Source organism: Sturnus vulgaris, chromosome 15 (genome assembly GCF_052056855.1).
Source record: "Sturnus vulgaris isolate bStuVul1 chromosome 15, bStuVul1.hap1, whole genome shotgun sequence".
Lineage (NCBI taxonomy): Eukaryota > Metazoa > Chordata > Aves > Passeriformes > Sturnidae > Sturnus > Sturnus vulgaris.
Window position 1 is genome coordinate 19,040,617 of NC_142257.1, and position 14,871 is coordinate 19,055,487.

Consider the following 14,871-nt stretch of genomic DNA (forward strand, 5'->3'; position numbering starts at 1 on the left):
GAGGGCAGATCTGTCCCCTGGGCCTCTCACTGGGTTTATTCCACAGTGCTGAAATGCAGCCAGGATAATCCGTGACCTATCCGTGGGCAGGAGTGGTGTTTGCAGAGAATGAAGAGAGACAAAATAAATCCTCACCCACCTCAATCTCACCCCCAAAATTAAAAACTTCCCTGGCCAAGTCCTGCAAAATGAGTTTTTGTTGTTTGTGCAGCGAGGAGCCAGGTTTTTAAAGGCTGGCTTTCAATTTTACAGCCGTTTATTATAGGCATGAATAATTGCTGGCACGGTGCTACCACTGCTGTTGTTTGCTCTTAAGGTTGGGCCAATTACATATGTAAGCCCTTGATTTACAAGCAAAAGCAGAACTAAAGTAGCTTTGTGGCCTCCATTTCAAGAATGAGTGATGTGCCCACGGTCAGCTTTGGGCTCCCAAATTTGTGCTGTGAACACAGAGGTCCATGGCCATGAATGTGTGGCCCAGATTGTCCAAGGCATTGTGTGACCAGGCTGTCACAGCACAGCGTGAAGGGCATGAACAGGGAGCAGTGTGTGAGGCCTGGGAACCTGCCCAGACTCATCCCATGGAATGCTGAAGGATTGTGCTGCATTTGGGGAATTCAGAGCCAACACTCAGAAAAGAGAGGGAGCTGGAACTGAACGGAATGGTTCTGCAAGATGGACTTAAACAAAGCCTGTCCAAGTTTCCCGGCATGAGAACTGGTCTGTCTCCAGCTCCTGCTGTCCAGTCAGCCCTCCTGGGAGAGGAGAATCCCAGAATGGACCTAAAAGCCCATCCCATCCCATCCCATCCCATCCCATCCCATCCCACCCCCTGCCATGGCAGGGACACCTCCCACCATCCCAGGCTGCTCCAACCCCAATGCCAGCCTGGCCTTGGGCACTGCCAGGGATCCAGGGGCAGCCACAGCTGCTCTGGGCACCCTGTGCCAGGGTCTCATTTTCTTCCCAACATCCCATCTAACCCTGTCAGTGTGGAGCCATTCCCCCTTCTCCTGTCCCTCCATCCCGTGTCCAAAGTCCCTCTCCATTTCTCCTGGAGCCCTCTAGGCACTGGAATGGAGAATTCCATTCTTCCCCTCTTTCAGCCTATGTCCAGAGCAGAGGTGAATCCATGCAATAGCTGCTATCCATTGTGGAACTTAAAAAGCTGATTGAGATCAGATAATTTTTTCTTGCTCTTGCACAACAGGTAGAGGATGGGAAGGAGGTGTGTCAGTGTGATGACCATTCTCCATGGGGTGACAGTTCCCAGACATCACCCACAACTGCTGTGACCTGCATTGCCAGCGTGGGGAAGGTGTCACCGTGCTGTGCTGGTGCCGTGGGTGAGGTGGGGAGCCAGCCCAGCTGAGGGAGGGTGAGGAGCTGTGCTCATCCCCCCTGGCCTGCTGTCCTTGCTGCTGGGGGAGCAGGAAGGGCAGGATGTGAGTAAGGAGCAGGCAGGATGTTTGTGGACGCTGATGTCATTGTCACAAATCAGTCGTGGATGTTGTCAGTGGAGGCCAGCGTGTCACACCCCAGGGGCTGGCCAGAGGAGCATGAGGCACTCGTGTCCTTGCTCATCCCACAGCAGGTGACATCCCAGCCCTCCTGCAGGGCTGGTGTGGTCAGGCCATGGCCACGGCCACCTCCCTGTGTGCCCAGCCCGGCCTCAGTCTGAGTCCTGCTGGTGGAGCTCAGCTCAGAATCAATCTGAGTCCTGGTAAAACTCAGCCCAGGATCAGTCTGAGTCCTGGTAAAGCTCAGCCCAGGATCAGTCTCAGTCTCAGTCTCAGTCCTGGTAAAGCTCAGCTCAGAGATGCTCTGCCCCAGCCCAGCCCAGGCTGCTCCCACGTGGAGTCCCAGCCATCCACCTGTGCAGGACGCCCTGGTGCAGGACCGTGATTTCTGCAGGCATTTCCTGAAGCTGCTGAAGGCAGAGACATCCCCAGGTCGCCCAGGGCTGGCAGACCCCAGGGCGTGCCCGGTGCCCCTGGCACAGCCCGCGGGCAGCAGAGCCGTGGGGAGGCACAGCCAGATTTGTTTACGAGGCTGCAGCCGGCCGGGCTTTCACATCCCAGCGATTCCTGGCAAGCCTTGGCTCCTCCTGCGCCTTCACAGCCCATGTGTGAGCTCCTGGTGGTGTCACCTCCCCGTCCTCTCCTCGCAGAGTCTAGCAGTGGGAAGTGATCATCACAACTCACATTTGCCTGGCGTGTGTCTTTCCACAGTTGCAGAGTGTGGAATGAATTGAACTCTTTTCCTCCTTCACCTTCCCATCCAAGCTGTTCCTGGGTGCAGCAGCTCAGCTCAGCTCAGCCCAGCTCAGCTCAGCTCAGCTCAGCCCAGCTCATCTCAGCTCTCTGAGCTTCCTTCTGCCCTGGGGATGGATCCCTCCTTCCTGCCTGCCACAACCTGCCTGCGTGCTCTCCCTTGCAGAGATGTTGTTTTGGGCTTTTCCTAACCCTTTCCTTGCCAGGCTGAGGCTCTCTGTCCACTCCCTCCTCCACTGTGGCAAAGGAGGGCTTTTTATCTTTACCTTGAGGGTCATTAAATCTTAATTAGCACGTTGGCTTTCTTTGTCAAGGTATCCGCTCTCTCCATCCATCAGTGATGTAGGGCACACTGCTGGCATTCTCTTCTTCCTGCATAATGATCTTATTCCACTGCATCTTTTATGCAGAATTTTCCCTTCTGGAAGTGCTCCCCTCCCTGCTCCCACTCTTCCCGAGCACCCAGTTCAGCTCTGGTACCTGCCATGACTTTGTTTCTCACACCTGCATGTGAATTCTTTGCATTATTCCCATCTTTTATTAACTACCTTGATCATTTGGGCTCTTTGGGAGTTTGATTCAGGCATTTGTAGGCGTTTCCTTCACTCTCTCTCTCTGAAGATGAGATCTGTGTCACCCAGCTTCAGTGCTCCTATACGAGTGTCCACCTGAGCTGGATATCCAGGCTCCCTCTCCAGCCAGGGACAGGGAATTCTCCAACTGGCAAATCATCCCAGCTAAGGCAGGAGTCAAAGGCAGCCCCATCTCCCACGAGACAAAGCATCTTTTCTGCTGACCTTGAATTCCTCAGATGCTTTTCAGAACAGATGCAGCCCCCTTTAGAGTGACCCTAAAGCTCTGGGCAGTGGATTTGCCTCTCTGGGTTAGCCAGGGCAAGTCCCATGGGAAAACAGGCACAAGTCTCCAGGGATGAGCAGACCACAGGTCAGGACATGGTTCTGAGGGAGCCCAGGCAGCTTTTATGGGCTGGATGTCTTAATTGTAGCTGTCTGATGTTAACAGAGATGGATCTGGCACTTGGAAAGGTTTGGGGAAATGTTTTCTTTTTAGTTTGCATTTAGGAAATGTAAAGGTATATAGTGAATGTTTAAAAACCAACAGTAATAACAGTAATTATAGGTGGGCACAATTTTCTTTTATCTTTTAACTGAAGTTGCTAGAAAAAAATGACTGCTGTGCTGATAGTTGGCAGGGACACTGATGTGAGTACCCACTTGTTTCTGAAAAACGCTGTGGGATTTTTAATGACCATCAGCAGCACAACCTTGATTTTTAAATGTCATCCTAAATGTAGCAGTTACAGCCTCCTCTGCCGTGGCATGTGGGTGGGTGAGTAGGGATGAATCAGAAAGCAGAAAGAATTGCTGGTGCTTTCTGTGGCTCCCAAGTTTTCCTCGAGGGCTTCCCACCCAGGAACTGGCTGGAATTGTCCGTGGGTTGTGTTGCAGTCCCTGGTCCCGTGGCATCTCCTGCTGTTGCTCTCCCCTCTATTAATCCGTGATTAAGTCACTTGATGTAGAATGAGCTCATCAGGTTTCTTCAGGAGCTGGTATTCCACAGGATATCCTCTGTGTTTATCAAAACAAGATAAATGAAAAAAAAAAAAATAAATGTTTCCTAGCTTTTGCAGATGCAGCTTTTCCATTCTCTCTCTGGCTGGAAACATTCCCCAGGCTTGGCATTTGCAAGATGGTGATTTGCTTTTGTAAATGGAGCAAAGTCCTGGTTTTGAGTCATGACTCAGTGAAACAAATCTACTTTTATCGACTAAAACGATTCTAATAGCACCATTAAACCCGCTGGGACCGGGAAGGGCCAGAGTCACGCTGCAGTGGGGGGGACCCAGCACCTTCCCTGGCCTGCCAAGGAGTGAGAAAGGCAGGAGCGAGGCTCGGGAGCGATGGGTGGGAGTTCAAGGAGCATCCCCCGCTCTCCCGCCGGGGTAGCCGGGGCTGCACCGGGCGGCTGGGAGCGGATGGAAGGCTCGGGGACGGGAGGAGCTGCGAGCAGATGGCAGGGTTAAAATAGGACAGAGCTGCTGCTGCTGCTGCAGCAAAGGGAGAGGAGTGAAATGCCTGTTCTCACACTTGGCTTTGTGTCTCGGGGAAAAGCTGCCGAGTGCCTGCGCTCCGCTGGCATCCCCAGCGGGAACGCGCCGGGCGAGCGCTCCCTCGCCTTCCTGATATTATTAGCGCTTGTCTTAAAGAAAAATCAGCTCAAATGAGCAAGCAAACAAATAAAGCGAGTAACAATGGAAGGGCTCAGCCTCGGGCCCCCTTCAGCATCTCTCGGGATGATTAGTGGGATGTGTCACATCGGCACCGGCGAGCGGGAGCGCTCCGAGCCCCGGCTGCTCTTGTGGTGCTTCCAGACAGATTTTCGCAGTGTTTTCATCTCACCTAAGGCGTGCGAATGGGTTCTGTTGAAATATCCGAGTGACTCGACGTGCCTGGAATGACGCCCAGAGCGATCCGGCAGACGAGGGGAGGAGAATTCTGTGCAAAGCCGGGGGTCCCAGGGGCTCCTTGGGGGCTGGCAGGGACCTCGGGTGCTCTGCCACCATCCTGGACCACCTCAGATGTGCAGCAGGGAGGGTGGGGGAGTGCAGAGAACGGGGATGTGAGGAAGAGGAGGAGCAGGGAGGCAGCAGCCAGCTCTCACACTCGCACCCCGAGTGCTGCCGGTGCTCCTGGGAGCACTTCAGTCTCCCTGTCCATAAATCAGGGCATGCTTTGAAGGCTCTGTGATGAACAGCACGGGATGAGCTCGGAGCCGTGCTATTAATCCTGCACTATTCTTCTCGTTCCTTGCCGTGTTGGGATTTTAAAAAAAAAAAAAGGAATCCACGCGGTTTTTGCGGGCTCTGGCTGAAACAGCACAGAAATAAATAAGTTGTGCTCACACTCGTTTTTATTAATGTAGCTCCTGATGAAACACAGCCCATCCCTCGGCACCGATCCGTGTCTGACCTACAGTAAATACCAGGCTTTCAGGAATCCCTGGGGAGTGTTTTGTAAGTGTGGCACACAGAGCCATAAGGTTGATTTACCCTCAGAAACAAAGCATCCGTTTGGGTGATTGAGCACTGGGGGGATTTCCTGGGATGCCTTTCCCTGTGCTCTGTGGAGCACTTGCCTGTACCTACCTGGAAGGATCAATCGTTCACCAGGCTGAGCTGGAAGAGAGCTCAGGCCGTTCTTGTGACCACTGCAGGTGGGACACGAGTCACCCAGGCCAGCCCTTGTGTCCCAGAGGGGTGACAAACCCCCAGAGTGGCCTGCACATCCTTCACCATCAGAACAGAGAAGTCAGGCTGACCTTGAGGGCGCCGACATGGGGATGGCAATCATCTGAAAATCCCCAAACTTTGCATTTTCTCATGAAATAATCTGTGGGCTGTTGATTAAACCCACAGGAGCTGAGCTGTCATCTCGGGCTCTTGAAGCTGCCCTGGTCCAGGTGCAGTTCCCCCCTGGAGCAGCTCAGTGCTGTCCTTGGAGCCAGGGGTTCGTGCTGGCACTGAAATCCAGCTCAGAGCTGGCAAAGGCAAGGCTCAGGAGGAAAGAAGGGCTCTGGGGGTGTCCTGCTGGGGCAGTGAGATTCCTGCCTGGGCTGGCTTTGGGGCTTTGTGTGATCTCCTGTTTTCGTGGGAGCGTTTTTTTTCCTCCAGCTATAAATAGAGCCAGTCAGTTTGTTGTTTGTGTGTGTTCAGCAGAACAATCTGGTGTGATTGGTTTTGTTCTGGCACCTGAGATTTTACTGCCAGAGTTGGTATTCACTCTGCTCTGCTCCCTAGAGAGGTGAGGAAGAGGAGGGGACTCAGTCCTTGTGTTCCCATTGCTTCCTCCGTGCTTTGGGCAGCTCCTTCATTCTGCTGACTCACACAATGCCCCAGCTCCTGCATCCCACACCTGGAATTCTGGGTCCCGGCTGCAGGGGCTTTCTGCAGCCCTTCGAGGTGTCTTGCTGCAGCAGATTTGTTATTCTGTATTTTTATTTAATTACTTTTACAGCTCTTAGCGTAAATCGAATTATCCATCTGTTACGCTGCGTTAGGGCACCGCAGCTCCTCGGGTTTTTTCCTGTTCTAAAACACTAAATTAAGCCCAGCCTGGGCTCAGGTGAGCTGGGTTTCCTCCCTGCAGGGCTCCCAGTGGCTCCTGGGCACACCAAGCCCTGCATTTCCAGCTCACTGTTGTGACTGCCAAGGGCCAGGACGAGGTAATTCCCACTTCCATGGTGTGGCTGGGAGCTGTGCTCCCAGTTAACCCCGATGTCACTGTGTCCCCAGGGAGCCTGGGGCTCTCTGATGGGATGTCACAGCCCTCCTGCTTTCAGAGGGGATGCTGGAGGAGCTCACCTCTTCCTGTCTGGGACACACATACATGGTTGGAAGCCAAGCCATGGTTGCCCCAGGTGCCTTCCACGCTGTTCCTGCCTCTCTGGCATGGTTCACACTCCCAGGTTTGAGTATCAGCCCATCAGAACCACAGAGCCACGTACTCAGCTCCAATTTATTCTCTGCAGTTCCGTTCTCCTCTTAGCAACAAATACTCCATAACCTAATTGCTCATTAGAGGCCGTGCTGTGTCCCTGTAATCCAGGATGTCACAGCAGCTCTCCCAGGGACGCTGCTGCTCCCCTGCCACGGCAGCCAGAGCCTGGCTTGGCAGAAAGTGAGAAGGCAGCATTGCATTGAAGTGGAGATTTTCATCTTCTTGGGGATTTTTTTTTTATATCTCTCCTATATTCTGGGCTTTTCAACATCTAACGTCGCTTTCATGCTTCACATCTTTCATATGAAATTGTTGTATTGTGTTGCCTATTGAAACCCGGTTTTCCTTTTGTCAGGTTTTCCCCCCTCACCTCTGCTTTCTTCTCTGCTGTATTTTGATCGGTGTAACTACTTAGGGCTCCATTTTTCTGGGTGGTTTTTAATCTCCTTAAGTCGTAGCTCTGAAGGCCTTTGTCTGTGATAAACTCAGGTCTGAGCTGGTGCTTGGAGAAGAGGATTTTTAGGCCAGTTCTGCTGCATGCAGCTCTTTGGGGGAGGTTTTGGGGGTGACTGTGCTTCATCCCTCCTCCTTCTCCCTCCAATAGTCACAGGCAGCCTTGGTGCCATTGGGATTATTTTATTATTATCCTGTATCTCATATTGTGCATGCAAATGTCCTTTTCCATAGCTTGGGACTGTGGAAAGCCTCAGTGAAATGAGTGTTTTGTGAAGGATTCACCCACCCTGTGCTCAAGTAGCAGAGCCAGGGGGTCATTTTGGAGGGAGGGGAGGCTGCAGGGCTGCTGATATCGAGTTGGCCCAGTTATTGTCCTCTGGAGAAGGAAGGCAGGAAGTTTGGGAGGAGATGTGGATACCTGGGAAGTCACGGGTTCAGAGCCATCTGGCTCACTGCAGCTGCTCCATGGTCATTTCCCACAGGGATAGTTCATGGCCAGAGCTTGGAGTGCAGGAGGAAACTGTTCTCCTTATGTGTCCCTTCTCACTTGAACTGTTTTAATGCTTTTATTTTGTTTTTTGGGTTTTTTTTTAATTCCTAAACCTGCAATGTGAAATTCAGTCGTGCAAGTATTAACGAGCTGCTGATCACCCTGCCTCTCTCTTCTGCCCTTGTTCAGAGTCTCAGATTTACAGCTCTACTTCAGGCTGGAATTACTGACACCGTAATGATCTGTTTTATCTCTCTATCTATTATTTGTCAAATAATTTTAACATGAATTTGCTTACAAGAGCTGTCAGAAATCCTCCAAACACCGAGCAGGATGAAGAAGTCATTGGCCTTTTCAAGTGTGACCCTGGTTGTGTTGCTTTGTTTCCAGGGCTCACGAAAATGACCTTTTCCATTGCCTGTCAAACTGTGACCCAGGTGTGAGGCTTTGGGAGCCCCAGGAGTCACACAGGGCACATTTCAATCCTGTTGGTTCGCTCTTGTTTTCTCCATTAACAGATTTTGGACCGAAAACCAGAGAGGGGAAGGGAAAGGGCGGGGGGGAGGGCAAGGTAAGAGACGCTGCCTGGTTCTGATCCTCAGGTTACAGCACAAGCTAAATAGACTACACTAAATTTTTTAGGCCGTTTCACAGACTTACAGACTTTGATCCCTGGCTTTGATTTCCCAGGCGGCCCCGCAGAGCTCTGGGTCTGGGCTGAGCCCCATTAAGCCCCGTCTAGCCCGGTGATTATCATTCCTTTGCTCCAGCACCGGGGCTTTCATCAGAGCTCAGCTCTGCAGCCCCGCTCCCCGTGGCTGGGGAGGTGCCAGGGCAGGAGGAGCTGTGCCAGCAGCCGGGCAGGGCAGCCCCTCCATCCCACTCCCTGCCTGCTCCTTCCCCACCTGGCTTCAGCAGGATGCCCAGGAGAGGAGGTCATCCTTTCTGTCCCAAGGTCTCAAGCAGTTTCTGCAACAAGCAGGCCACCAAATAAATATTCTGTGTGTGTGTCCTTGTCAGAGCAGTAGAGATGAGGGCATTTGCCTGCCTGCCCTGCTCTGTGCCTCCAAGTCCCCAGGTCCCTCCACACCACTTGGTTTGCTTTCTTTCTTTTTTTTTTTTTTTTTTTTTTTAATTTAAATCTAATTTTGCTGCCTTATTGTAAGTTCCCACCTAACTCCAGAGCTGCTGTCGCCTCGGGGCTGTGTTGCTGCTTTTCAGTCTTCCCACACCCATCTCATGTGCAGACTGCAAAAACTTCCAGAAGTCTCTCCTAAATTTGTGCACTTGGGCTTGGCCTAGGGGGAGTGGAACAAGGAGTGGAACAAGGATATCTCTCAGCAGAGAGCCCTCTTCACAAACTCCTTCGTCTGCAAAGTGGGAAGTGCTTCCATTGCCAGTGACAATGGCACAGAATGTGGGCAGCAGGGCTGGGAGGCACCAGGAGCACAGCTGTGCACATCTGGAGGGGCTGTGCTGTGACCCCCACAGCCAGGCTGGGCCCCCCCCCAGAGCAAACTGGGGCTGTTTAGCACACAGGGAATTTGTGTGCATTTTGGGAAGAGGCTTGTGCTGAGTCCCTGCAGCCTGTGGATAGGGGCTGGTGAACCTCATCAGTGCAGCACACCCCAATCTGTGCCAGCACTGCAGCATGATGGGATGTCACCACAGGCTGGCCCAGCCTCAGACTGCCATTTCAGTGACTTTTGTGGCAGGTGCCACCATCCTGTCTCCATGAGCAGATTAGCACGGTTGAATTTCCCGTGCGAGCGCTCCACAGTCTGCCTCATTGTGTTTATTTTCTTCAGGCTGCTTTTCCCTGGCCTTGACAGTGTAATTTGTACAGATCTCTGCTGAGTTTTCCAAACCTTCAAACGAGCTTTTTTGTTAGCTTGAAGCCAGGACCATTGATAGCAGAGACAGAGCAACAGGAGCATTGAGGAGCCAGGAAGGCTCCCTCACCTCCGGAGCTGCTCCTTGGCAAGAGCTCCATGGTTCAGAGATTTTAATTAGATCAAATCCTCCAGGTGACCAGCCAAGCATTAAAAGCATACCAATTTCTCAGTTGTGTCTCTTGCTGTAAGAGTTTTTATTATTTATTTTAGAGAGATGTGACAAAAGAGCTTGGATGTCCCAAATGTGCCTTTTTCCTTGCATGGCACCAGGAGGTGTCCAGCCCAGGGGATTGTCCTTCCAGTGCACTGCTGCTCAGCAAAGTGCCTTCCTGAGAGCTGCTTCTGCACTTTGTCTGGTCTCCATTGCCCAGAGGGGCTTCCGTGTGAAATGGGATCCGATTTTTGGAACACGTGCTGTTGGGGCCGTGGCTGTGGCTGCAGGTTTGGCTGGAGATGAATGAGAGCCTCCTTTTCTCCATCTGAGTCCCTTTCCCAGCTCCCTCAGCCTCTCCTGGTGTTCCAGCCCCTCCCCAGCTCCATCCCAGCCCCTCAATGCCCTCCTTGCCATGAGGGTCCAGAGCAGGACACAGCCCTCGAGGTCCCCCAGCAGTGCCAGCACAGGGGACAGTCGCTGTCCTGCTCCTGCTGCCAGCCCAGCGCTGCCCAGGGTCCCTCTCAGCTTGCCCTGCCCCTCTCTGTTGGTGACCTGCCTTTTGCTTTCACCCCTGCAGCAACCCCAAAGTGCAGATCGAAGCCATCGAGGGGGGTGCCCTGCAGAAGCTCCTGGTTATCCTGGCCACAGAACAACCCCTGGCTGTCAGGAAGAAGGTGAGGAGTGGGGCTACAGAGCTGGGTTTGTGCTGAGCTCCGTGTGAACACCCTCAGGACATCACGGACATCTGGGCACTGTGGGACCCCCACTGCTCCCCACTTCGCTCCCCGGGCTGCAGGAGGGGGGTCCTGGGTACCAGACCACCCCAGCAGCACTGCTGGAGCCCACGCTCCCCTGGCTCAATGCCAGCAGTGGCACACACGGTGGCTCTGCCAGCCCGTGGGGACAGGGCACAGTGCCCCAGCTCCTGGGGGGCACAGCTGAGGGTCCCCATGGCAGCACAGCCATCACAGGCTGACAAACACGGGAGCTGACGTTTGGAGGAGCTAATTGCTGCAGCCAGCCCCGTGTCCTGCCTTTGGCAGAGGCTTTGGAGCAAGGAGCAGCACCAAGAGCCCCCAGGCAAATGTGCAGCGCTGTCCATCGGGCTGGGGGCTGCCTCGCCCCCTCCCTGCCTCTCTGCCTCCCTCCCTGCTCTATTCCCTGGAGCATGAGATCCCATTACCCTCATTTCAGTGTGTGATGCCACCTCTGTAACATCACCTGCCTGCTCCCAAACCCCCAGCCCTGTTTCCTCCACAGGAACCTCCTGCAGGAGGGGTCCAGCAGGGTGGGGGGACCACTGGCTCTCCCACAAGAAGCCCCCAAAATTATAATAAAATAATACCCTTGGACCCTGGTAAGAGCCCTCCAGCAAGTGAAAGGCACAGGAGAGGCTGTGGAACCCCATTGCATTTGGCCGTGGATGTGAGGAGATGCCAGGAGATGCTCCACACTCAGAAACTCCTCCCAGGAGTGCCTGTGGCTCAACCCAGAGCTGCTTTTGGGGTGGGGAGGGCTGGCTGGGCATGCAGGGCTCTCACAGCATCACTGTGAACCACAGTCATTCTTCCCAGTGAAGCTGAGTGCATGGCCCTTGCAGAAATGAGAGGGGTGGGCTCAGCATTGTCCACACAGCTGCACGAGACCCTGCAAGGCTGAACCCTCTTTCCAGAGGTTTTAATTCCCAGTTCCAGTGTCCTGTGTGCCCAGACTGGATCCCAAGGCCCTGCACAGCCCCGGGCTCTGGCTCCGATGGTTTTTCCACCCCAGTGCTCCCAGCCCTGCACGGCAGCGAGGCCAAAAGTGCATTTCTTGCCTCTGCCATCCTCTGGCCTACGACTGGAAAGGGAGACAGCAGCATCTCCAATTCACCAGCAGCAGGGCGGAAAATGGGAAATAGAAACAAGCGGGGGCGGGCAGGACATGGCTGTCAGCTCGGATCTGTGCTGGCCAGGCCCCGTGTGAGGAGCGTGTCCCCTGCCCCGGGCCCTCCCTGTGCCACCACGGCTGTCACTGTCACAGCCAGCCAGCCTGACAGGGCTGGGCTGGGCTGCCATGGCCCCTCATGGTCTTCTCAGCTCCATGCCAAGGGCCTGGGCACTGCTGGGTGCTGGGCTCTGGCTGTGGGGATGTGAGACTGCACCCTGGCATGGCCTGTGTGGGGCTGGGGACATCATGGCATTGTCCTCTGTCTGTGGGGAACCCTGACATGGCCTGTGTGGGGCTGGGGACATCATGGCAATGTCCTCTGTCTGTGGGAAACCCTGGCATGGCCTGTGTGGGGCTGGGGACATCATGGCAGTGTCCTCTGGCTATGGGGAACCCTGACATGGCCACTGTGGGGCTGGGGACATCATGGCAATGTCCTCTGTCTGTGGGGAACCCTGACATGGCCTGTGTGGGGCTGGGGACATCATGGCAATGTCCTCTGGCTGTGGAGCTATGGGGACATCACCCCCAGCATCCAAATCACCCCACAGGGATCAGGCTCTGCTGTGCTGGACACTCCTCACCCCATCCCATGGCTGGGCTCTGTGTCTGTGTGTGCCTCACAGGGAGAAGTGATGTTGTTGGGTCAGCTGGCCCTCAGTGGCAGCCCAGACTGGGGTTTGGATGGATGTACCCAAGATTTGGCAGCCTGACAGAGCTGGGGAGGATTGGGATTGCAACCAGGACTGCTGGAGGTGTCCCTCAGCAAGGAGAGGCTGGGATGAGATTTCCCACGGAGCTCTGCACAGAGGGGCTGGAGCTGTTTCTGCTGTCCCCAAGGGCTGCCATCAAGAGGGGCCGTGCCACATGATCGCCCTCTGTGTCTCCCCCAGGCTCTGTTTGCTCTGTCCTCCATGCTGAGGCACTTCCCCTATGCCCAGCAGCAGTTCCTCAAGCTGGGAGGGCTGCAGGTGCTCAGGAGCCTCTTCAGGCACCAGGGGATGGAGCTGCTCCGTGTCCGGGTGGTGACGCTGCTCTACGACCTCATCATGGAGAAGGTGAGAGCTGGGGTGGCACTGCCCCCCTTGCCCCCAGAGCCAGCCAGGCCTGAACATCCTCACAGGACGAGGATGAGGAGGAGCCAGCCCAGCAGCAATGAGGATGAGTCCCCTCAGCCCCTTGGCCAACACCAGAGTGCTGGTGGAGCCCAGAGGAGCTGAAACCTTTGTTTGCCTTCAAGCCACTGCCACCATTTCCTCCCAAGGGTGTTCCAACAGCAGGACACCCAAGGCCACGAGTAGGAAATGCTGGCCCTGGGCTGTGGTGTCCCCCAAGGCCAGGGGACAGGCCAGCACTGCTGTGTCCCTGCCTGCCAGAGAGCCCTTTGCCTGCTGCACGTCCCTCGCTGGAGCCCAGCCCGCCACGTTCTGTGTTTTATTTTCAAATACCCTGGATTACTGCTGTAAGTGTCAGTTTAAAGCCTGTCTTTCCTTGCCATGGCTTGTTGTTCAGCCTGTGCGTTTCCCTGACTCCAGAGAATGGGAATTAAATCCACTCTGGCTCGGTTTATGGCCAATTTGCCCTGCGGATTATGGCTGCTCTAATACCTGGGTTGCAGGCACGGCAGAGCAGCACCTCTCTGTTAAATCAGTTATTTTCCAGGAGACTTTGTAAAGGTGCAAATTATTTTAGCAGGTCTGAAATCTTATCAGGTGCTGACTCTAACATGATCCTGTCAGCTCTGTGGGAAAGGAGCAGACGAGGGCGTTTTGACTCCAAGCATTCCCGTTTGATCCTGCTGCCCCTTTCCCTTTGGCAGCCCCATCTGTTCCTGCCTCTGTGGGTCTGGGGCGGGCACAGCCTGGCAGATTCTCGGGTTTATGTTAAAACAACCATTTTTAGCTACTCTTTGGATTGGGAATGCTGTACCCTGGGTGTTGGGGGGCTGCTCTGAGCTGGGGTGGCAGGTTTGGGATGGGCTGGGTTGGAACCATAAACCAACCTGGCAGCTCTCAGTGTAAACAGGAGTCCCTGGGGCTCTGAACAGCTCCTCCAGCCACGTTCCTTCCTTTTCACCCCAAATCCTGCCCGCACTTCAGCAGGCAAGAGGACCAGGAGAGGGGAGGTCTCCTTGGTGTTGTCCTTCCATGTCCGAGTCTGGAAATTTCACGCTATCAAAGCCTCTCCACCACCAGAACCCCAAAGGGCTCACAGGGGGATGTGGGGGGAGTTTCCCTCATCCCCCTGGCCCTGCTGCTGCTCTGGGCTGGTCCCTCTCTCTGTCAGGGATGCAGCCCCTGCAGAATCTCAGTACTGGGCTTTCCTGGCTGTGGATCAGATCTCTGGCTGTGACCAGAGACCCCCGTCTCTGGGAGGAGCAGTGATGATGTTCTTTAGGTGCTGCGGGCACACGTCAGCAGCAAAAAGCATCAGAGCAGAGACTTGACGAGTCCTGCTGAGCTTCCTGCCCCTGAGTCCCCTCCCAGGCCGTGTGACACAGAAACCCCCAGCCCTGGGAGTTTTCCAGGGTGGACAAACAGCCCCTGTGGCCAGGGAGTCAGGACACAACCTCGGTTTGGTGTTCCGTGGCAAATCCCTGTTCATGGCAGGTGGTTCAGGACACACACCCTCCTCTACCGTGTCACCTCCTGGGAGCAGCTCCTCTCTGACAGGGACATTAATCTGTGCTCCACCACTTCCCACAGATGCTGCTTGAGGACTCCCAGCACGGAGAGCAGATGGAGGAGAAAATGCAGCAGTACCAGCAGGTCAGGCTGGTGCCGGCCGTGGTGGAGCAGGGCTGGTGTGCCCTGGTGCCCAATCTGCTGGCCATGCCCGAGCACGACACCCGGGAGAAGGTGCTCAAGCTGGTGGGGGTGCTGGTGGCGTTCTGCAGGGAGCACTACAGGGGGGACAGTGCCCTGGACACCGCCCTGAGCCTCCTGCGCAGCGAGTACGAGGAGCTGGCGGCCCAGGAGCAGAGGGAGGGGGACAAGGATGGCTACTTCAGGGAGCTCCTGGGCTCTGTCAACACCATCATCCAGGAACTGAGGTGAAGCCCCGGGTGCAGTCCAATTCCAGGGAATTCAGGGTGACAGCAAGTTTGGATGGTACCAGTGCAGGTGAACTTTGGAATAAAATGCTGGACTAAACGAGA

At 54.7% G+C, this 14,871-nt stretch overlaps 1 protein-coding gene across 4 annotated transcripts in view; it reads left to right on the forward strand.

The window, feature by feature from the left end:
- The window catches only part of SIL1 (SIL1 nucleotide exchange factor), a 92,497-nt gene extending 77,626 nt beyond the window's left edge, over positions 1–14,871 (forward strand). For all 4 annotated transcript variants that reach the window (XM_088173916.1, XM_088173915.1, XM_014889617.2 and 1 more), the window contains 3 exons: positions 10,363–10,459; positions 12,608–12,772; positions 14,420–14,871. In XM_088173916.1, the coding sequence (XP_088030042.1) occupies positions 10,363–10,459; positions 12,608–12,772; positions 14,420–14,770 (613 nt within the window). In that variant the 3' untranslated portion in view covers positions 14,771–14,871. The remainder of the gene's footprint in view (positions 1–10,362; positions 10,460–12,607; positions 12,773–14,419) is intronic.